Source organism: Dicentrarchus labrax, unplaced genomic scaffold (assembly GCF_905237075.1).
Source record: "Dicentrarchus labrax unplaced genomic scaffold, dlabrax2021, whole genome shotgun sequence".
Classification (NCBI taxonomy): domain Eukaryota; kingdom Metazoa; phylum Chordata; class Actinopteri; family Moronidae; genus Dicentrarchus; species Dicentrarchus labrax.
In genome coordinates, this window is record NW_026136705.1 from 13440063 (window position 1) to 13456089 (window position 16027).

The 16027-nt window shown below is 38.7% G+C and overlaps 1 protein-coding gene across 7 annotated transcripts in view; it reads left to right on the forward strand.

The window, feature by feature from the left end:
- LOC127363455 (RNA-binding protein Musashi homolog 2) overlaps positions 1-16027 on the forward strand; it is a 231717-nt gene continuing 215690 nt past the window's right edge. For 5 of the 7 annotated variants that reach the window (XM_051399893.1, XM_051399891.1, XM_051399894.1 and 2 more), the window contains exons 1-5: positions 2-212; positions 538-578; positions 877-958; positions 1519-1603; positions 10747-10788. In XM_051399893.1, the coding sequence (XP_051255853.1) occupies positions 151-212; positions 538-578; positions 877-958; positions 1519-1603; positions 10747-10788 (312 nt within the window). In that variant the 5' untranslated portion in view covers positions 2-150. Of the gene's footprint in view, positions 213-537; positions 579-876; positions 959-1518; positions 1604-10746; positions 10789-16027 lie in introns of all 7 variants that reach the window. The other 2 variants (XM_051399889.1, XM_051399890.1) reach the window with 1 other exon arrangement.

Here is a 16027-nt window from a genome sequence, read left to right on the forward strand (position 1 = left end):
GGAGGGAGCAGGGGGCTGAGCTGATCCCACGTGTGACGCTTTCATTCCCGGCTCAGTAATATTCTCATAGCGGGGCTTTGCATATCTCCTGCCGTATCTGTGTGTGTCTGTCACTGTGACTGTAGTCCCAGCCTATAGTTTGAAATAGATATGGAAGGAGACGGGAGTCAAGCCACATCCGGAAGCCTAAATGATTCACAACATGACCCGGGGTAAGAATCTTTCTAAATTTAATCCTAAGGTACGATTTTTTTTCATGTTACAACATCTTGGAGAGGACTTCGACTGCCGTGCTGGATTCGTCCCCACAGTACGCACTTAAAACCGTGCACGGCTCTGTTTCCAGATGCAGTTTTAAAGACCCGAGCTTTGTAGCGAGAGTGGCCTCCCCCGTTTCATGTAGATAGAATAATTACCAAGCGCGAATGTGTTTTCATAGTCTTCCTTTATCCTTTAAGGTCGCTTTTAGAAGTAGTTAGTCGTCAAAATGGCCGAACTGACATCTGGACTCACTTCTGTTGTGTTTTCCCCTTACAGTAAAATGTTTATCGGTGGCCTCAGCTGGCAAACCTCACCAGGTGAGACTGTTATTCTCTTTTTCACCGTATCTCAGTATTTCTTGTTGTTTTGTCGCTGTGACTGAGTGCTCGTTGTGGCTGCTGGCGGTGTATGTGCGAATGTGCACTGTGCAGTAGTGTACTGTATGGGATATCTCACTAGTGTGTGCGCACGATGTTATTTTTGATCTCCGTCCATCTGAAGTCCTCTATTCGACCCCTATGCGCATCGCGGGGTGTTTTTTTTTTTAAATACAGTGACAACAGCAATGCCCATATGTTTCTGTCAAATGACCCGACATATTTTCTCTATCCACAGACAGCCTTAGAGACTATTTTAGTAAATTCGGAGAAATAAGAGAATGTATGGTGATGAGAGACCCCACGACAAAACGCTCAAGGTAAATACAGGGCTTTTTCTACTTTTCCTTCCCCAGTGCATGTAGCGATATCGCTTACTTTGTCCGTGTTTAGTATTAATCCAGCGTGTATGTGTGTGTTTCTGTGTCCGCGCGCGCACGTGTTCGTGTGTGTGTGCGTCCCTGTGTGCGCGCGCCTGCGTGTGGTTTCACAGCAAGCCAGATAAGCTTAAATGCTCACTGCTGTAAAGCTGCAGCCGAATGCAATTTGACATTGACTTTGTGACTGCACCACAGTGTTGGTGTAGTGTCGTCTCATATTGTAACATACCAAATAATGATCAGCGGCGTCCTCAGTTTCTGTTTCCAGTCTGCCACAGGACGTCCATAACGTGGATTCTAAATACATTTACAGAGAAATGTTGTAGCAGTAATAAGGTCATAGGAATATTATGCCCACTGTTAATGCAGTTTATTGTGGCAAGTCACTATATATATGTATATATATATTATTATTTTTTTAAAATCATTTGTGTTGTAATTTTTGTGTTTGTATGTATGCATTATAACACTGTTGTTGTTTTCATCTCTTTGTTTTGCAGAGGATTTGGGTTTGTTACGTTTACAGATGCTGCCAGTGTAGATAAAGTCTTAGCTCAACAACACCACGAATTAGACTCAAAGACGGTGAGTTCATTTTATCTACACTTATGTAAGTGTTATTTCTTGTTTTTGTGTTTGCACTGTCATAACTGTGGGACTTTTTACTGCCTGAGGCCTTGTGTGGTGGTGGTGGTGGGGGGGGGGGGGACACCCTCTCAGGTTATGTGGATCAAGGTCATGTATATCAGCTAAATGCACGGTGGGGCCCTTCAACACTGAGCTCAGCAATAAAACACAACTCCAGGGTGAATATTATGTGTGTTCACTTTCACTTCTGCGGATGAATGGGGCCGACACGCCCCCTTCTTCGTTGCAGCCACATGTGCAGCGTGCACATATCTCATGTTCCACAGAAGGGCGTGTTGTCTCAGGCCTGCTGCCTCGCTATTGTTTGACCCAGCAGACATTGCGTTGTGTCACGCCTGATGCACTGATACTTTTGAGTGTGAAAACACACACAACACTTTTCCCCCCAAAAAAACCCTTATGCCCCGATGTCAAAAAAAGTATTAATGAGTAAACTAAATTAACGCGAAATTGATAAACTTTTTAAACAACAAAGCGGTTATTCAAACAAATTGATTACTGTAGTTTTTTGATTTGATTATATAAATGTAGCAGGGTAATCATTATAAATGCATGTTTAGGTTTAAATAATCCGTCCGGATTGAGTTGCACGAATAAGGCAATTGATTCACAGACACACACACACACTCGCACGACAAACTTTGAACTATTGTGGATTCTACTTGCCTTTTTGAAATTAATCAGTAGATGAATAATTAAAGATGCTAGTCATTTTTGAGAGATGTCTGTAGTGATGCATTAGACAGGGTTCAGATGAAATTATATTTGTCTGGGATTTCGGTGGTAACGTCCAGATATGCCAGCATAGTTTTGGAAATGGAACAGTGCATGTTGAGGCAACTCTAAGAATATTTTTAAGGATTTTTAAAAGACAAATAGATAGGACTTCAAGTGGCAGTATATAATGTCCAAATCTGTATAAGATATGGCAAGTAACGTAAATTAAAGATTTGTTTTTCACTGGAATCATATTTTTGAGCGTGTGAAGTGTGATTGGCACAGGGCTAAGAAAATGCACCTTTTGTTGGAGAGTGGACCTTACTTGATATTCCTTCCAGTTCTTTCAACTGCAAAGTTTGTAGTAATGTTGCTGCTCTTTTTTTATTTTATTGGGGAGCTCTGAGCTTTCTGGCCAGTTTTCAAAACAGCTCAATGATGGAGGCTTTACTTCTCCAAATGGGCTTATGTGTTTAGTATTTCTGCTGGTCTAAAGATTAGTTATTTACCGTTCTAAAAAAGACACAAACAGCAACACTAAGTCAAAATACATTATGGGGCAAAAACATGGTGGGCATGTTTCATTAGTTTCCTCTTCCCCCTCAATCCATCATCCCCTTCCAGTTATGTTTTTGAAGTCTCAGGTGGATCAGTGTCTCACTCAAACCTAAGTTCTGCTTTAGTGTATGTATGCATTTTATATGTTATTTCCTCTAATCTCTTATGAGTTCTGTTATTGTGTTGTGGGAATAAGGGTGCAATGGACATACAGTAGTTGTGAACTAGTGAAATTATAGAAGGAGTAAAAGCAGGGAAATGACCAATAAGTATGGCAGATGTTTCATTTGGGAAGGGGAGTATGTAGAAGCAGGTTAAGGGGTTGCTTGAAGGGGTTACGATACAAACACACTTTGATGCAGAATCTAGAGCGGTTTGATAACTTCAAGCTTGACATTTTGAATGAACAACTTTGTGACAGCTTGACAGCATATATATATATATATATATATATATATATATAGCAAAGGTCGGGGGGGATATGTGTGAGGGAGGGTTGCACATAAAAATGCACTTACACCTGGGAGTTGGCCTGCACAGCTCCAATCTTTTACTGGTGCCTCATAAATAGAGCAGTTGTTGGTTCAGTGCCTGGCCTGAAGGCACTTTGAGAGGGGTGGCGAAAGGAAGGAGTTAAATTAATTGTGCATTTTTAATTATTCTATTAATATATTCACTGGATTTAACTCAACGACCTCCTGCTCATACCACAATCTCAAACCACTGCTACTGCTACATTGCAACTGACTTATTGATTGTAAAAAAATGTTTTTTCTCACCGTTAAGGAAAAAGTCCTTGATTCTTTTTACATAAAGTTACCAAACTTTCGCCTGCAGCTTACTGTATACATAACATCATGTTCAAAATGTAGAACATTGTTGGCCTATTATTTATTGTGCTAAATTTAAAACACAGGATTTTCTTGCTCATCAGAAGCAGTGGTATGCAGGGTAATGTAAATTTACCTTTACCTCGGTTTTATAAAAAAGATACCAAAAGTTTTGCATACATAGACAATTGTATTACATCACACTTATTACAGGCTATAGGTCATATTTGGCAGAGTTATGTCATAGTCTTCAGACTTGACAGCACCTCACTCTGAGAACTGAACAGTGACATTTTAAGGTCTGGCATCTAATCATCATTTTCTCTGAATTGTAGCCTCAGTGCACAGAGACACAGCAAAGTTCTCTAAACTTGTACCACATCTGTCCTTAACTAATTGGCAAGTCACTCTGGGCTTGCTGTGAAACCTTTCCTTTTTTATTATATTTACCATTACTTCTGTCAGGTATTATCTTTCCTTAAAAAAAAATCCATATTTTGTGGGAGTAGATTTTCTTTCAGAAATGTATTGTTTTGGGGTGTTTTTTTTAAAACTTTATTAGATAGCATCCGGTAGAGAGCTGACAGGAAATGAGGAGAGAGACAGGGCCTGGCTAGACTCGATCGGGGGACGTTGTGATTACATGGTCAGAGTCTTAAACCCTTAGGCTGCCCTCAAATAAATCGTTCTAAATGACCATTAATATAATCATATTGGGCGGTGACTTTTTCACAGTCTATATTTGAAAAGTTACGGAGCCAAATCGGACTTTAATTCCTGTCTTATTTTAAGGAAATATATTTTTTTGCGTTTGATTTATTTGCTTTATTTTCATGTATTGTGTCTACATATGCACAAATTTGAAATATACTGATGATCCTGCTTTATGATCGTAAACAACAAAGTAAAGCCATGTGTTTCTGTGCAGGACATGGGATGATTTTTTTTGACACAGTGTAACTGACATACAGACGACCCTATTGACTCAAATAAATGCAGAAATGTATATTTCCTAGCTGCTAATGTGCTGCTGTTTATCTGCCAGTGTGCAATAGAAGATTACAAACCTAAGGCGGCTGTCGGCATGGTTTTCCTCACTATTAGTCATTGGACTGCTGTGCTGTTGTATATATCTTAACATTCAGACTATCAAGATCGCATTGCATTTGGATATATCGTATCTCATAAAGTTGCTCAGCAGTAAAGAGAAGAATGAATCGGTCGTGCAAATGTGGATGGTTCTTGATGTGTTTGCAGATGTTAGTTTGATACAGGCCTCCTACTTTTGCAGCGCTTGAATGACTTCCTTACCAGTGTTTTTGTCCCTAGTAACCTTGAAAGGAGTGAGTGGCTGGAGGTGCTGTGACTGCAAACAAGTTGAGTCATATTATTTGTGCAGGGAAAGTTGAAATCATACCTAATTTAAATTTTTTCCCCCCCTTGTTTGTTTATTAATGTAGTTTTATTTTACAGATATAGTTGGATGTGTGAATTAAATCAGTGTAGCTTTGATGTTCTGAGAAACACACACAGTATAGTAATTGTTATTAAGTTATATTATTAAAATTATCCTCACAATTGTATTTAGTATAGATCATCATTTTAGAATAACATTGGTGGTTGAGGTTAAAAGAGGCACACCATCACAATCCTTCTCTTTATTTTTTTTTTTACTGTGTGCTCTGTTCTTTGTCCGGTTATGAAAACACTCAAGTCTAGGATGAATGTGAATGAGACATATGGGGAAGCACAGCCTGGGGCTTCAAAACACACATGCTGGTAATTCAGAACATATTTACCATTTTTCATGATGCTTTGTTCAGTTAAGAAATATGCAACTCCTAGCATCTGTTCCTGAAGATGTTTCAAGGCAGGCTGGTATGAACAGGGGAGATCATAGTACATGATTTTGCATTTGAAAAAGTAACAGTTGAGAGATTAACAAGGCAGTAGATTGATTCCAGGTTGGCTTTTTCATTGTTTTCTTTAAAGCAGTTTTCGGTGAAGTTTAAAAAATAAGGTTTTATAAAGTATTTATCAGTGCCAAGTGGAAATAGCGAAGGCGTTTGAATACAAAATATGTATGTCTTCATGAGAGTGTGATACCATATTTGTCACAGTTTCAACAGCACAAATATGGCTTCAATCTTAATTTATTGTTTTCTTATAAGATAAGCATATTCTGTGTGGTAACTCCAGCCTTTATTATATGACCCCAGGTCAACACATACTTGCAGTTTTGATGTTTTAGGTGAGGCAGGAGAATACGCAAGAAGGAAAGGAGGAGAAAAGGCATGGATGAGCAGCTGTTCTAGGCAGATCTAAATCGTGTTCATCAGATAGGATTTGGAAGTAAAGTCAAATCAGTGAGCTGAACTCCGACTTGTGTTAAGTGTAGCAGGTGCTCTGTCTTCTGCAGTTAATTATGGCTGAAGGCGTTATTAGTTCATACTGTATCTGCCTCTTGTCGGCACATACAGAACATCAGATGTTTGTCAAGGCAGTAACGTAATATTTTGTGTAATAACACTGAATCTGGGTTGTTCTCATAATTGTGTTGCATATTTTTAAGAAGGGGAAAAAAAAGATGTCCAATTTGCTTGTTGAGCGTGACATTGGTAAAAATTCTCATTATTGATTTGAGGAGCATAACAAACTGCCTTTTCGAGATGTTATTCCACCGTGAAAATCAGTAAAGATTGACAGCACAGATATGAAACATTTATGTTTAAATTTCTTGTCTATTCCGTTGGTATCGCACACGCACACCTGTGGACCTGCTCACACACTTAAATTGGGAGAAGCTGCAAGCTTTGATAAGCCTTTTCCTTTTAGTTTAAACACCACATCATCATGCCAGTGTAGATATGTCTTAAGAGAGAGGAAGAGAGTTTACCCAGGAGTCGCATTAATATATGAAATCCTTTTGTAAGATGTGAACTTAAGATATATGCTGTTTCTCTGCCCTGATCTCCAACAGTCGCATGCAGAAGCGGCCCTCTGAGGCCCTTTAGTAAAAGGCAGTGGAAGATAAAAGATGGTGGGGTGGGGTTGGGGGGGTGGTTTCCTTTTGGTCTGTTCCCATTTATTACGTTGACATATCAGGTAGTATGATGTCTTGAGGAAATGTACTTTTGTTCTGTGTGAGATCATGTTTCATCATATAACAAAGGTGCATCGAAACTATTAATTTGAAAAAGTCTTGTTGGGGTGATGTAAAGAGGGAATAAGGTGAGCAAATACTTAAAAGTACTCCACTGCTTTGGAGAGAGGAAAAAAAGCTCTTGGCACAGACTACAGCTGTATGACTTCACCAGTAGTGCATTTCTAGCATGTCCCTTGCTACTTCTGTACTGTCTAATCTCAGTTAGATGCTTAAGATTTCTCTGGGATACCCACATTGCAAAAGGAATACATCCTATAATTGCAGAGCCCTTTGAAAATGACATCACATTAGAGGCTGCCAGTCAATTTCACATAACAGGTACCATTAGATGGTTACAGTAATTTAATCGATGGAAGAAAGGACCCCATACAGACCACAGATAGTTGTAGATAACAGATGCTGGTAACAATCATATCCAACCCCGAGCCATAAGAATAAGATAGAACCTTTTCTTTTCCTCACAAAGAACACAATGATATGGCTTATGTTAATTGGCTCCATTTTGTTGCGGCTCATACATGAATAAATAGGTAAACATATTGCTGGCTGTTTTTCAATTGTAGTTTTTGTTTGCAGTTTTCATTCAACACACTGTAAAGAAAAATGCCCATCAAACCTCTTGTTGACCGAAAACCAAACCTTTACATCTCAGAAGCTAAACAATCAAAAGCTTGAATTTTTTTTACGTAAAAATTACTTAAACGATAAACAATTATCAAAATAGTTGCCGATTTGTTTACTGTCAGTCGACTAATTGATTAATCGGCTTATTTAAGCCCTATTTCGTATACTTTGCAACCTAAATCACCTAGAAGATTTTGTATGTTGTACTTTGGCCAGGCCAAGTGAAGTTTATTTTTATGCTTCTTAATGAAGTTTACAGTCCCAATGACCTTCATACTTCCACAGTATGAAAATAATAAACAAAAATTTCATTCCAGGTGTTTACCTGCTTAATAGAACTGGATTCCTCCGTTTGAGCAGCTAATCTGGCAACCAATAAAACGTAATGTTCAAAGGTGGAGCAAATTCATATTCAGAACAGATTGTTCATTCAGGTCCAAGGCAGGTTTCTAAATATTAATGTGCTGTTTAGTTTGTATGCACTGCTTGTGATGTTTCAGTGATAAAGAAATTCCTAGAGGGGGGTTAATAAAGTACTTTTACTGCTGCAAGGTGATAACCATACAGCTACAGCTGGATGGGAGGCCCTGCTTTCTACACTACAGTTATGTATCCTTAATTTATGACAGTCAACAGAAATTATTTAGTACTGAAGAGTGTTAATGTGCTTTTAGCTACATGTGTTCCCTAAAAAAAAAAGAAAACGTCTCTACTTCTATATCAGTTTGCAATTTGTTCCCAGAATTCATTGCAACAAACCACAAAGAGTATGCCTAAACTTGTTGCATTCAGCTGATGTAGATGGAGAACGTGGAAATTAGAGCGAAAGCAATAGCCCGGTAAGGACAAGAGAGTGTCCCCCCCCAACCCATTAAGAAAAGTACTTTCTCTAAAACAAAATGGATCAAAACATGCTAATAGGCATTTTTCTCAATTAGTGGTAAGTAAAGTACTGATAGATGAAAACAAAGTGGAGTGAAATAACATTTGCAAGTACTGTGTGTGGAATTACTGAAACAAGTGCACTACCCAGGTCCGGTTCACTGATCCCAAACCTGATGGTATGTGTGTGTTACATAACAAAAATGTTTCAGGAAGAAAGTATCCGGTGAACCTGAGACAACATAATCTCTGCTTCAATGGTACAGTCATCCAGTGCAAAGGCTGATGCATATTTTAGCCCTTGGCCTTAAGTATGAAGGTACTTTCTACATAAAAATCACATTCGCATGGATGTCTAAACCAAAGAGAAACAATTGCTACATCTCCCCTCCTCATAATTTCAAATCTCTCAAAGGAGTCATTCATCATAAGTTGTGACCTAAAAAGGTGCTGCTACAGCATTTCTCAGAAGGATTGGTTAGTAAGTCCTCATTGCCTAATTTGGTTGCATTGCGCTGAGTGTGATTTAAACAAATCTGCTGTATAGCCTCCTTTTTTTCATAATGCTGAGCATATAATGGTCTCTTCTTGATAATTATAAAATTTAAAACTGTCAGAAAACTGTATGACCTCCATTGCTGCTGTGTTAAAGTGCTCTCTCATTCATGGTGAAACCTAAACCTTTTAGAGTGAATAGAAATTCTCAGCAGAACAGAAAAATAATTAGTTTATGCCGTATGATGAAATTAGACTTGATATGTACATATAGACTTAAAAAGTATAAGATACATTACCAAGTATAGGACTTAGGTATTCAAGGCATAATGTGTTGTCTTTGCTCAAATAGGGCGCACAAAATAATTGAGTTTGAATTGGTTATGCCTGGGGCTAAGTGCTAAAACAAATCTTTAAATGAAATTCATTACAAGCAGGGTTGCCATACCCAGGTGTTATTGAATTCATTTCTCATTTTGACCTGATTTAGAGAGATAACAGTAATAAGTGAGACTGACAGAAAAGATGACAATGACATTGCACATCATGGTTTCCCTTCAAACACATTAAAACCCAGTCATTCTCATTGGCTTAATTGATCCGTGCAGATGGTGTGTTTCATTCTCGTGTTCCCTGATTCATTTTCCTTCCATTGTTTTTCACAGCAGGAAGAGATATCTGTTTCTTAGATAAATCCGTCTGTGCTGAAGGAGTAACTTTTATAAATGCATAGAAATGGTACACTAATTGTAAATATATTTTGGTATAACACACCGGAAAATATGGCCTGACATGAAATGGATTTTCTGTTAAACACAAATGATTAATATTATGTCAAAAAGAAAATTAGATCTGTTAATTTTTTGGGGGCGAAATTCTCTTTCAAATCTATCCGTATCTAGGCTAGGACAAATTAGGATGACATTGCTGTTTGAGATAGTTCCTCCTCATTGTAAGTACAAGGTTGATGAGACCCCCCACCACATACCTTCATGCCAGTGAAATTAACGAGGAAAATGAAGCTAATGAGATAACAAGCACAAGATGGAGAAACGGGCTGATCTGACGCATCCTCCCGGTTATTTGGCAATATCTGGAGGCGTCACCGGCCTCAGACTCTCATTTTCTCCCTGTCATATTCAATCAGCCATTCTTGCCTAAAATAAAAGCAAGCCTCTGCCGCGACCATGACCAGCAGAATGATGGTGGGGCTGGCCTAGCTTCTTCTTCTTCTTCTTCTTTTTTTTTTTTTTTTTTTTTAAAGCAGTTGTAGGGCAGATGATTTGGTAGCACCAACATTTTGGTCTGGAGACTAATTCACACAATAATTGGCAGTAATTGATATGTGTATTCCTTAAGTATGTTGCCCAATGCAATGAATGCTGTGCCTAGAATGTGTCATTGAGCTCCATCAATTATGGAAAATTTGCTAAGTAATGAGGTCAGTTATATTGGCCAGCTGTCTTCAAACACTCATAACACAATTGTGTACTGCTATTAGTCAATATTCAATATAAACATTTTAAAGTGTTTTCAAGCTAAAGGTCTGCCACGTCACACAACGCAAACAATGACTGATTTGACAAAAATCAGGTCTGATTCAAGCAGACCCGTTGTGTTACTTATTATAATTTTACTTGGGTCATTCTTGTGCACTTAATTTGTAAGTGTTGTGTAACTTTGTGAATGTGTGTCATACTGTGGTTCTTTTGTGAGCTCAAACTTTTAGAAACATTTTTCAACACCTGTTCATTGCCTTAAAACCTTTTCTTTTAACAACAATTTTGCTATTCTTTTCTCATTCTCAGATTGATCCTAAGGTTGCCTTTCCCCGTCGCGCCCAGCCTAAGGTAAGAATAAATTGGTCACTAACCCTGCTCAAAGAAAATGATTATGTTTCATGTCACTAGCTTACCTAATTTTGTGTGCTCACACAGCAGATACAAAGAGGCAGTGGTTGTCTGTTTGTTATTGTAGAGAAATACCTAGTCTGGCTCCATTGTTCTCACCTTGTCTATGCTGTTTCACCAAAGCAATTAAAGTTGGACATATTAGACGTAAAGGAAATTTTCAGCATGATTGAGGTTATGTTGTTTTTTGTATTACTTCACAGTTTTATATCAATGTCAGTGCTTTTTTCCATTTCATCCCTTATCATAGTTGTTTTTAATGTCAAATGTTTTGTCTTATTAATACAGTATACTGTAGTTCCATTGCAACAGAGGGGGCCAGTTTTAGTCTGAAATAGTATCAAAATAAGCTTTATTGTCTGTTTAATGCAACAGAGTACAAGTGGCCAACCATGCTTTGGTGACTTGTCTATTGGGTTGACTGGCAGGAGATGGGTTCTAATGTATCTGCAGAGAACTGTATCTATTGGATGAAAGTTTTATTTTAGTGGGGAAAAGAAGCAATCTAAGCTTTAGGAAGTGGATTCAAGATCCCGTTTTTGAAGGTTGCACATTCATGTAAAATGGCGAGAGTTTTATTTTTAAATGAATAGCCCAATATTAGCCTGACTGAATTTGCAAGAAATGATTGGTGACTTCTCATTGACAGTGATGAATTACATTTACCGGCTGAATTATAACTCTATTGAGTTGTTTTCTGTAGCATTCGGAGTTGAATGGGATTGAATGACATAAGTGATTTAGAAATATCTTTAATTGTGGCGCATGCATGTAGAAATAGTAACAATTAGCATCGAAAGAATGGGTGATTTAAAAAAATAAGCCAAACTCCAATCACACAGGAACTGTCGTATGAGCTCCTCATAATGCGTATTATCTTTTCCTTTTCTTGATTACTGGTCTTGAGCAGTTCTATTGACAATTAAATATTCAGCGTGTGCAGATGGTGCTGTGGCATAGTCAAGGGCTTTGTTGACATGCCCTCTCACACCATCCCCCAGCTTTTATTTTGCAGGCTGTAGCTGTAGTACAGTGTAGCGTCATTCAGCATCGCTATCAGGGCTTTTTCCACCTAAACCAGGTGGAAATCGATAATAGATTTTCTCCCTCCCACTGGATCAGAGAGAGGCATTGTTAAAGAGTTGGTCAGGTTTCAAATGAAGAATTGGCAGTGCAGGCTTTCAAAGCCAGAGCACATGGTGACTTAAGGATATCGGCATATGGTTGAGAAACTACCAGTGTTTCTCCACAGTTCTCACATAGCAGGTATATCACTTTAACTTCTTCTGTTCTGAGACTTGCTCATAAAAGTCGAAGGTGGAGTAAAGCAGCTCAGATGTTTGATGATGCTTGCAATTTTTAAGTGAACAGAAAACTCCTCTTGCTGTCATGTTTATTGTTAATCTTTCTTTAAACAGTGTTTTTATATATATATACAGAGATATATTTCTTTTTTTTGTTTGTTTAGCAATGACTCAGAGGGAAATACAATATTTTGAGCTGTTCTACAGGTCTTAAACATATTTGTCATTCTACCTTGCATGATTCATAACTCTGTGAAGTAATGACACCATAACAGAATTTGTGGCACTGCAAAAGCCTTGTACCAATGATTTATAAAATGGCTATAGGGCAAGCTTGTTAGGGAAGAAAAATGGTTGTATTGAATGTGGATTATAAAGGATCTTAAAGCAATGGGATTAGGCCAGATAGATTAACATTGCAGGGGTTTGTACTTTCTGTTCAATTGATTTAAGACCTTTTAAAAGAAGTTCTGAGGTTCCCATTTAGAAAGTCCTCTCTGTTTTGCATTTGCTTTCTTTGTCCCTCTCTCCCCTCCACTGTCTGCCTGCCTTGCTGCTTATGCAGCTGTTGAATAGGCCTCGTTCTTGCTTAAAGAAGCTCGCCTTGGCAGGTGCCTCGGTGGCACGGGCTTCGGGGGAGCAAATCGCGACGAGACCAATCAGCGTTAATTTTCTCACGGCTAACAATGACCTCACAAGTAACCCTGCCAATGACCTCGCACTGCTGAATGCGGCAGTATGGTAAAACTATACAGTATGTACAGCACGTAGAGTAATGCTGAAAACAGACAGGAAGTGAAGGTGAACACAGAGGACATTTCACTGTAAACAACTGAAGGTGTTTGCACCGGGATGACAGGATCACAGGAAAAACAAGTTGTATCAGCAGGCATAACTGACACTGCCCCAAAACATGGACAGTTCAGTTGTAAAGAGGCTGTCAGAAACAGACAGACGGGAGTTTGGCAACAAATAATCATTAGGCTATATTGACGTAGTTTGATTTGACTGGTATACCAGAGAGGTCTTGCTCAGAGGATTTGTATATTTGTATGTAGAGGAACATACGATTTTGGAGAATTTGAAAGTGAACCTTCGTGCTTTAAGGGCCAATATTATACCTGAATTGTGGATTACTGTTATAACTCATAAATATGTTCTTGTATGACAAATCAATCACAAAGTGCGGATTACCTCTGCTTTGCGCCATGCATTTGAGAATCTTCTATAGGTCTGATTTTAGTAATCTGTTTTTGTGTGCACTTGAATATTGATAATGGCCACAAATAGGAGATAACCACAGGTCTTGTCAATCAAAGAAAACATGCTAAAGAAATTCACAGTGCACATTAATAGTGAATAATGTCACGCAACTAAAGCTTATCTTAAGACTTAAAAGTAGACATTTTGTATTATAAATAGAAGCCTTAGTTACAAGTTATGTCAAAGGTATCAATGCAGACTAGTTCACAAATATTCAGGGATTAGGTTTCATCTGCAGATGATTGACAGATGAGAATGAAAGGATTAAACAATGATGATGTGATGCAAAGTGCTTTATGCGCATTCATTTATGCCCTGTCTCCTCTTAGCCTATTCATCCTGGCTCGGGTTGGCCATGGCTGTATTAGATAGGCAGCTAAAAGTAGATTCAGAATGCCAGGGTTTCTACATAAATGTTTCAGCACCTCCAACATTTAGTTTCACAGCAAGCCATTCTTGATCCATTCTATTAGTAGTAATACGTAGCATATTAAATGTCATCCGTGCAAAAGATATTAAAAAGTGAAATGAAAATACAAATATGAACAAAATATATTCATCACCTTCTGTTTTCTCCTGGTTAGCCTCCAGGAAATTGGTTAGTAAATGGCATAAGCCATAAGTGTTAAAAACTTGGAGTATTTTCTTTACTGAAATTGCAACGTGCTGCTGTGATGAATAAGGAATGTTATGCAAGAGCCAATGTAAGATGTAATCGGTCAGTCGTTTCTTGCATCTCGCCTCATAGTGAAGGTAGATACTCTGATGGTTGAAACATCCCTCATTAAACGTGATGTAGCACCACTGCTCATTTCAACTGAAACTTAAAAAGCCTAACATTATGTTTTATACATATGTAATCATTTCGTTTGAAGCTTGCAAAGGTGCTCTTTTTAAAAATAAAAATAAAAACAAGAGGGAGACCCTGATTTCTAGGAGATTTCAGGAGGCTGTTGTTTTGGAAGCACTGTTGGTCAGGTCCTTTTGAAGGAGAGTTTAATTTATTTTCAAGTCTATCTTCATACAATACTCACATGTCATATGCATTTTTAAATAATTATTTGTCACTGCTATTATTTCTCCTGTCCATACAGGGAACCCCTCTAAGCATAACTACACTGTAAGACACATGGGACAAGACCTGCAGTCCTCATTTCGAAGTTCAGCTGTAGCTAGCTAGAGGCGACAGGAGTCAAACATTTTAACCTACCCTTTAACCCAAGCCAGACTTTGCCTCACATAAAAATATTCTGGTTTTAACACCCTAATTATCCATATATATTATATATATATTCTAATTTTTTCCCCCATCTAAATTTCGAGCCTGTTCAGATACTGACGCTTCTTAAAAAAACATGCCTTTTTAGTATTGTCGATGTGTATCGAAAGTGGTAAAGAAGTCGGAGATGAAATGCTGCTGTTTCTTCCAGTCTCCTTGTTTGATATTTTCCTGTAAGGTTCACACCGAAAGATGTAAACGAGGCCTGCTCTCACTTTCCTGGAGAAATCAAAGCGTCGGTTTCCGCCGACATTGCTCGAGATTTACCACTCAACTGCTGGCGTCATTACCGCTGCTGCCGCTGCTTTTGTTTCCCACAGTGGAGTCACACACAACCATGGCATGTCCCAGCATGATTTTAATTGCCAGTGGGACTGTGGCCACTTCAGTGGGAGATGAGTTCTGATGGCTTGTTATGGAAATGAAAGGAAGGAGCACCGACCATTTACAGTGCAATGGGCGTAACCCTTTCCCCATACCTCATAAAGGGATTTGCCATGTAAGCCATCCCAAACAGGTTGTCACTGTGTCTCTGGCAGTATTTGGGATGCATAAAAAGATGTGTACTGCACAGAAGCAGCTGTGACAACACTTCCAGATTTTCTGTTTATTTTGTTTGCAATGACAGTTTTCTTTTCTGAAACGTCTTGTATTAAACTGCTAATGTCAGTGAGAAGGAAGGCGAACTGTGTTAGTACACTGGTTGCAGTAATTCTGGCCTATCAGTCAAAAATACCATCAAAGCAACTAAATTCTACTTCAACCTGTGACAGCTGCTTCCCTGTTCATGGCCTACTGTTAGTTTCGGCCTATCTCTGGCAGCTGGAGCCCTCTCTTTCTGTTGGCCTCATTCCTCGTCTTTGCGTGTCACGTTATCTTTCTCCCTTCGCTTTCTTTCTTTTTCTCCTGCTCTCTCTCTGCGAATGGCAAACTGACCAGTACCCCCACCTCCTCCACTTGTCTGCATCACCCCACACCTCTCTCAGGGACTGCGTTCGCTTTGTTTTTACCTGCAGGAAAGACCCTTGAGTGTATTGCAGTTCCAGAGATTTCAGGTCTTAATGAAGTCTAATAATAATGCTGCATCAAGTAAATCCACATTCTCATCCCCTGTACCTTTTGTACTGTGTGACCTAAACACGTGCCCACAAACTCCTCAGACTGCATGTACATACTGTATAAGAGAGGCACAGGTGTCTAGTTTTATACACAAATTCAAAACAAACTTCTTCTTTTTCCGTTGTTCTCTTTCACTTTATCTTTCACTCCCTCACTCTGCTCTTGTCTGTGCTTCTTTTCAAGTCTTTTAGGATTACAAGGCCTTGTAAATCCA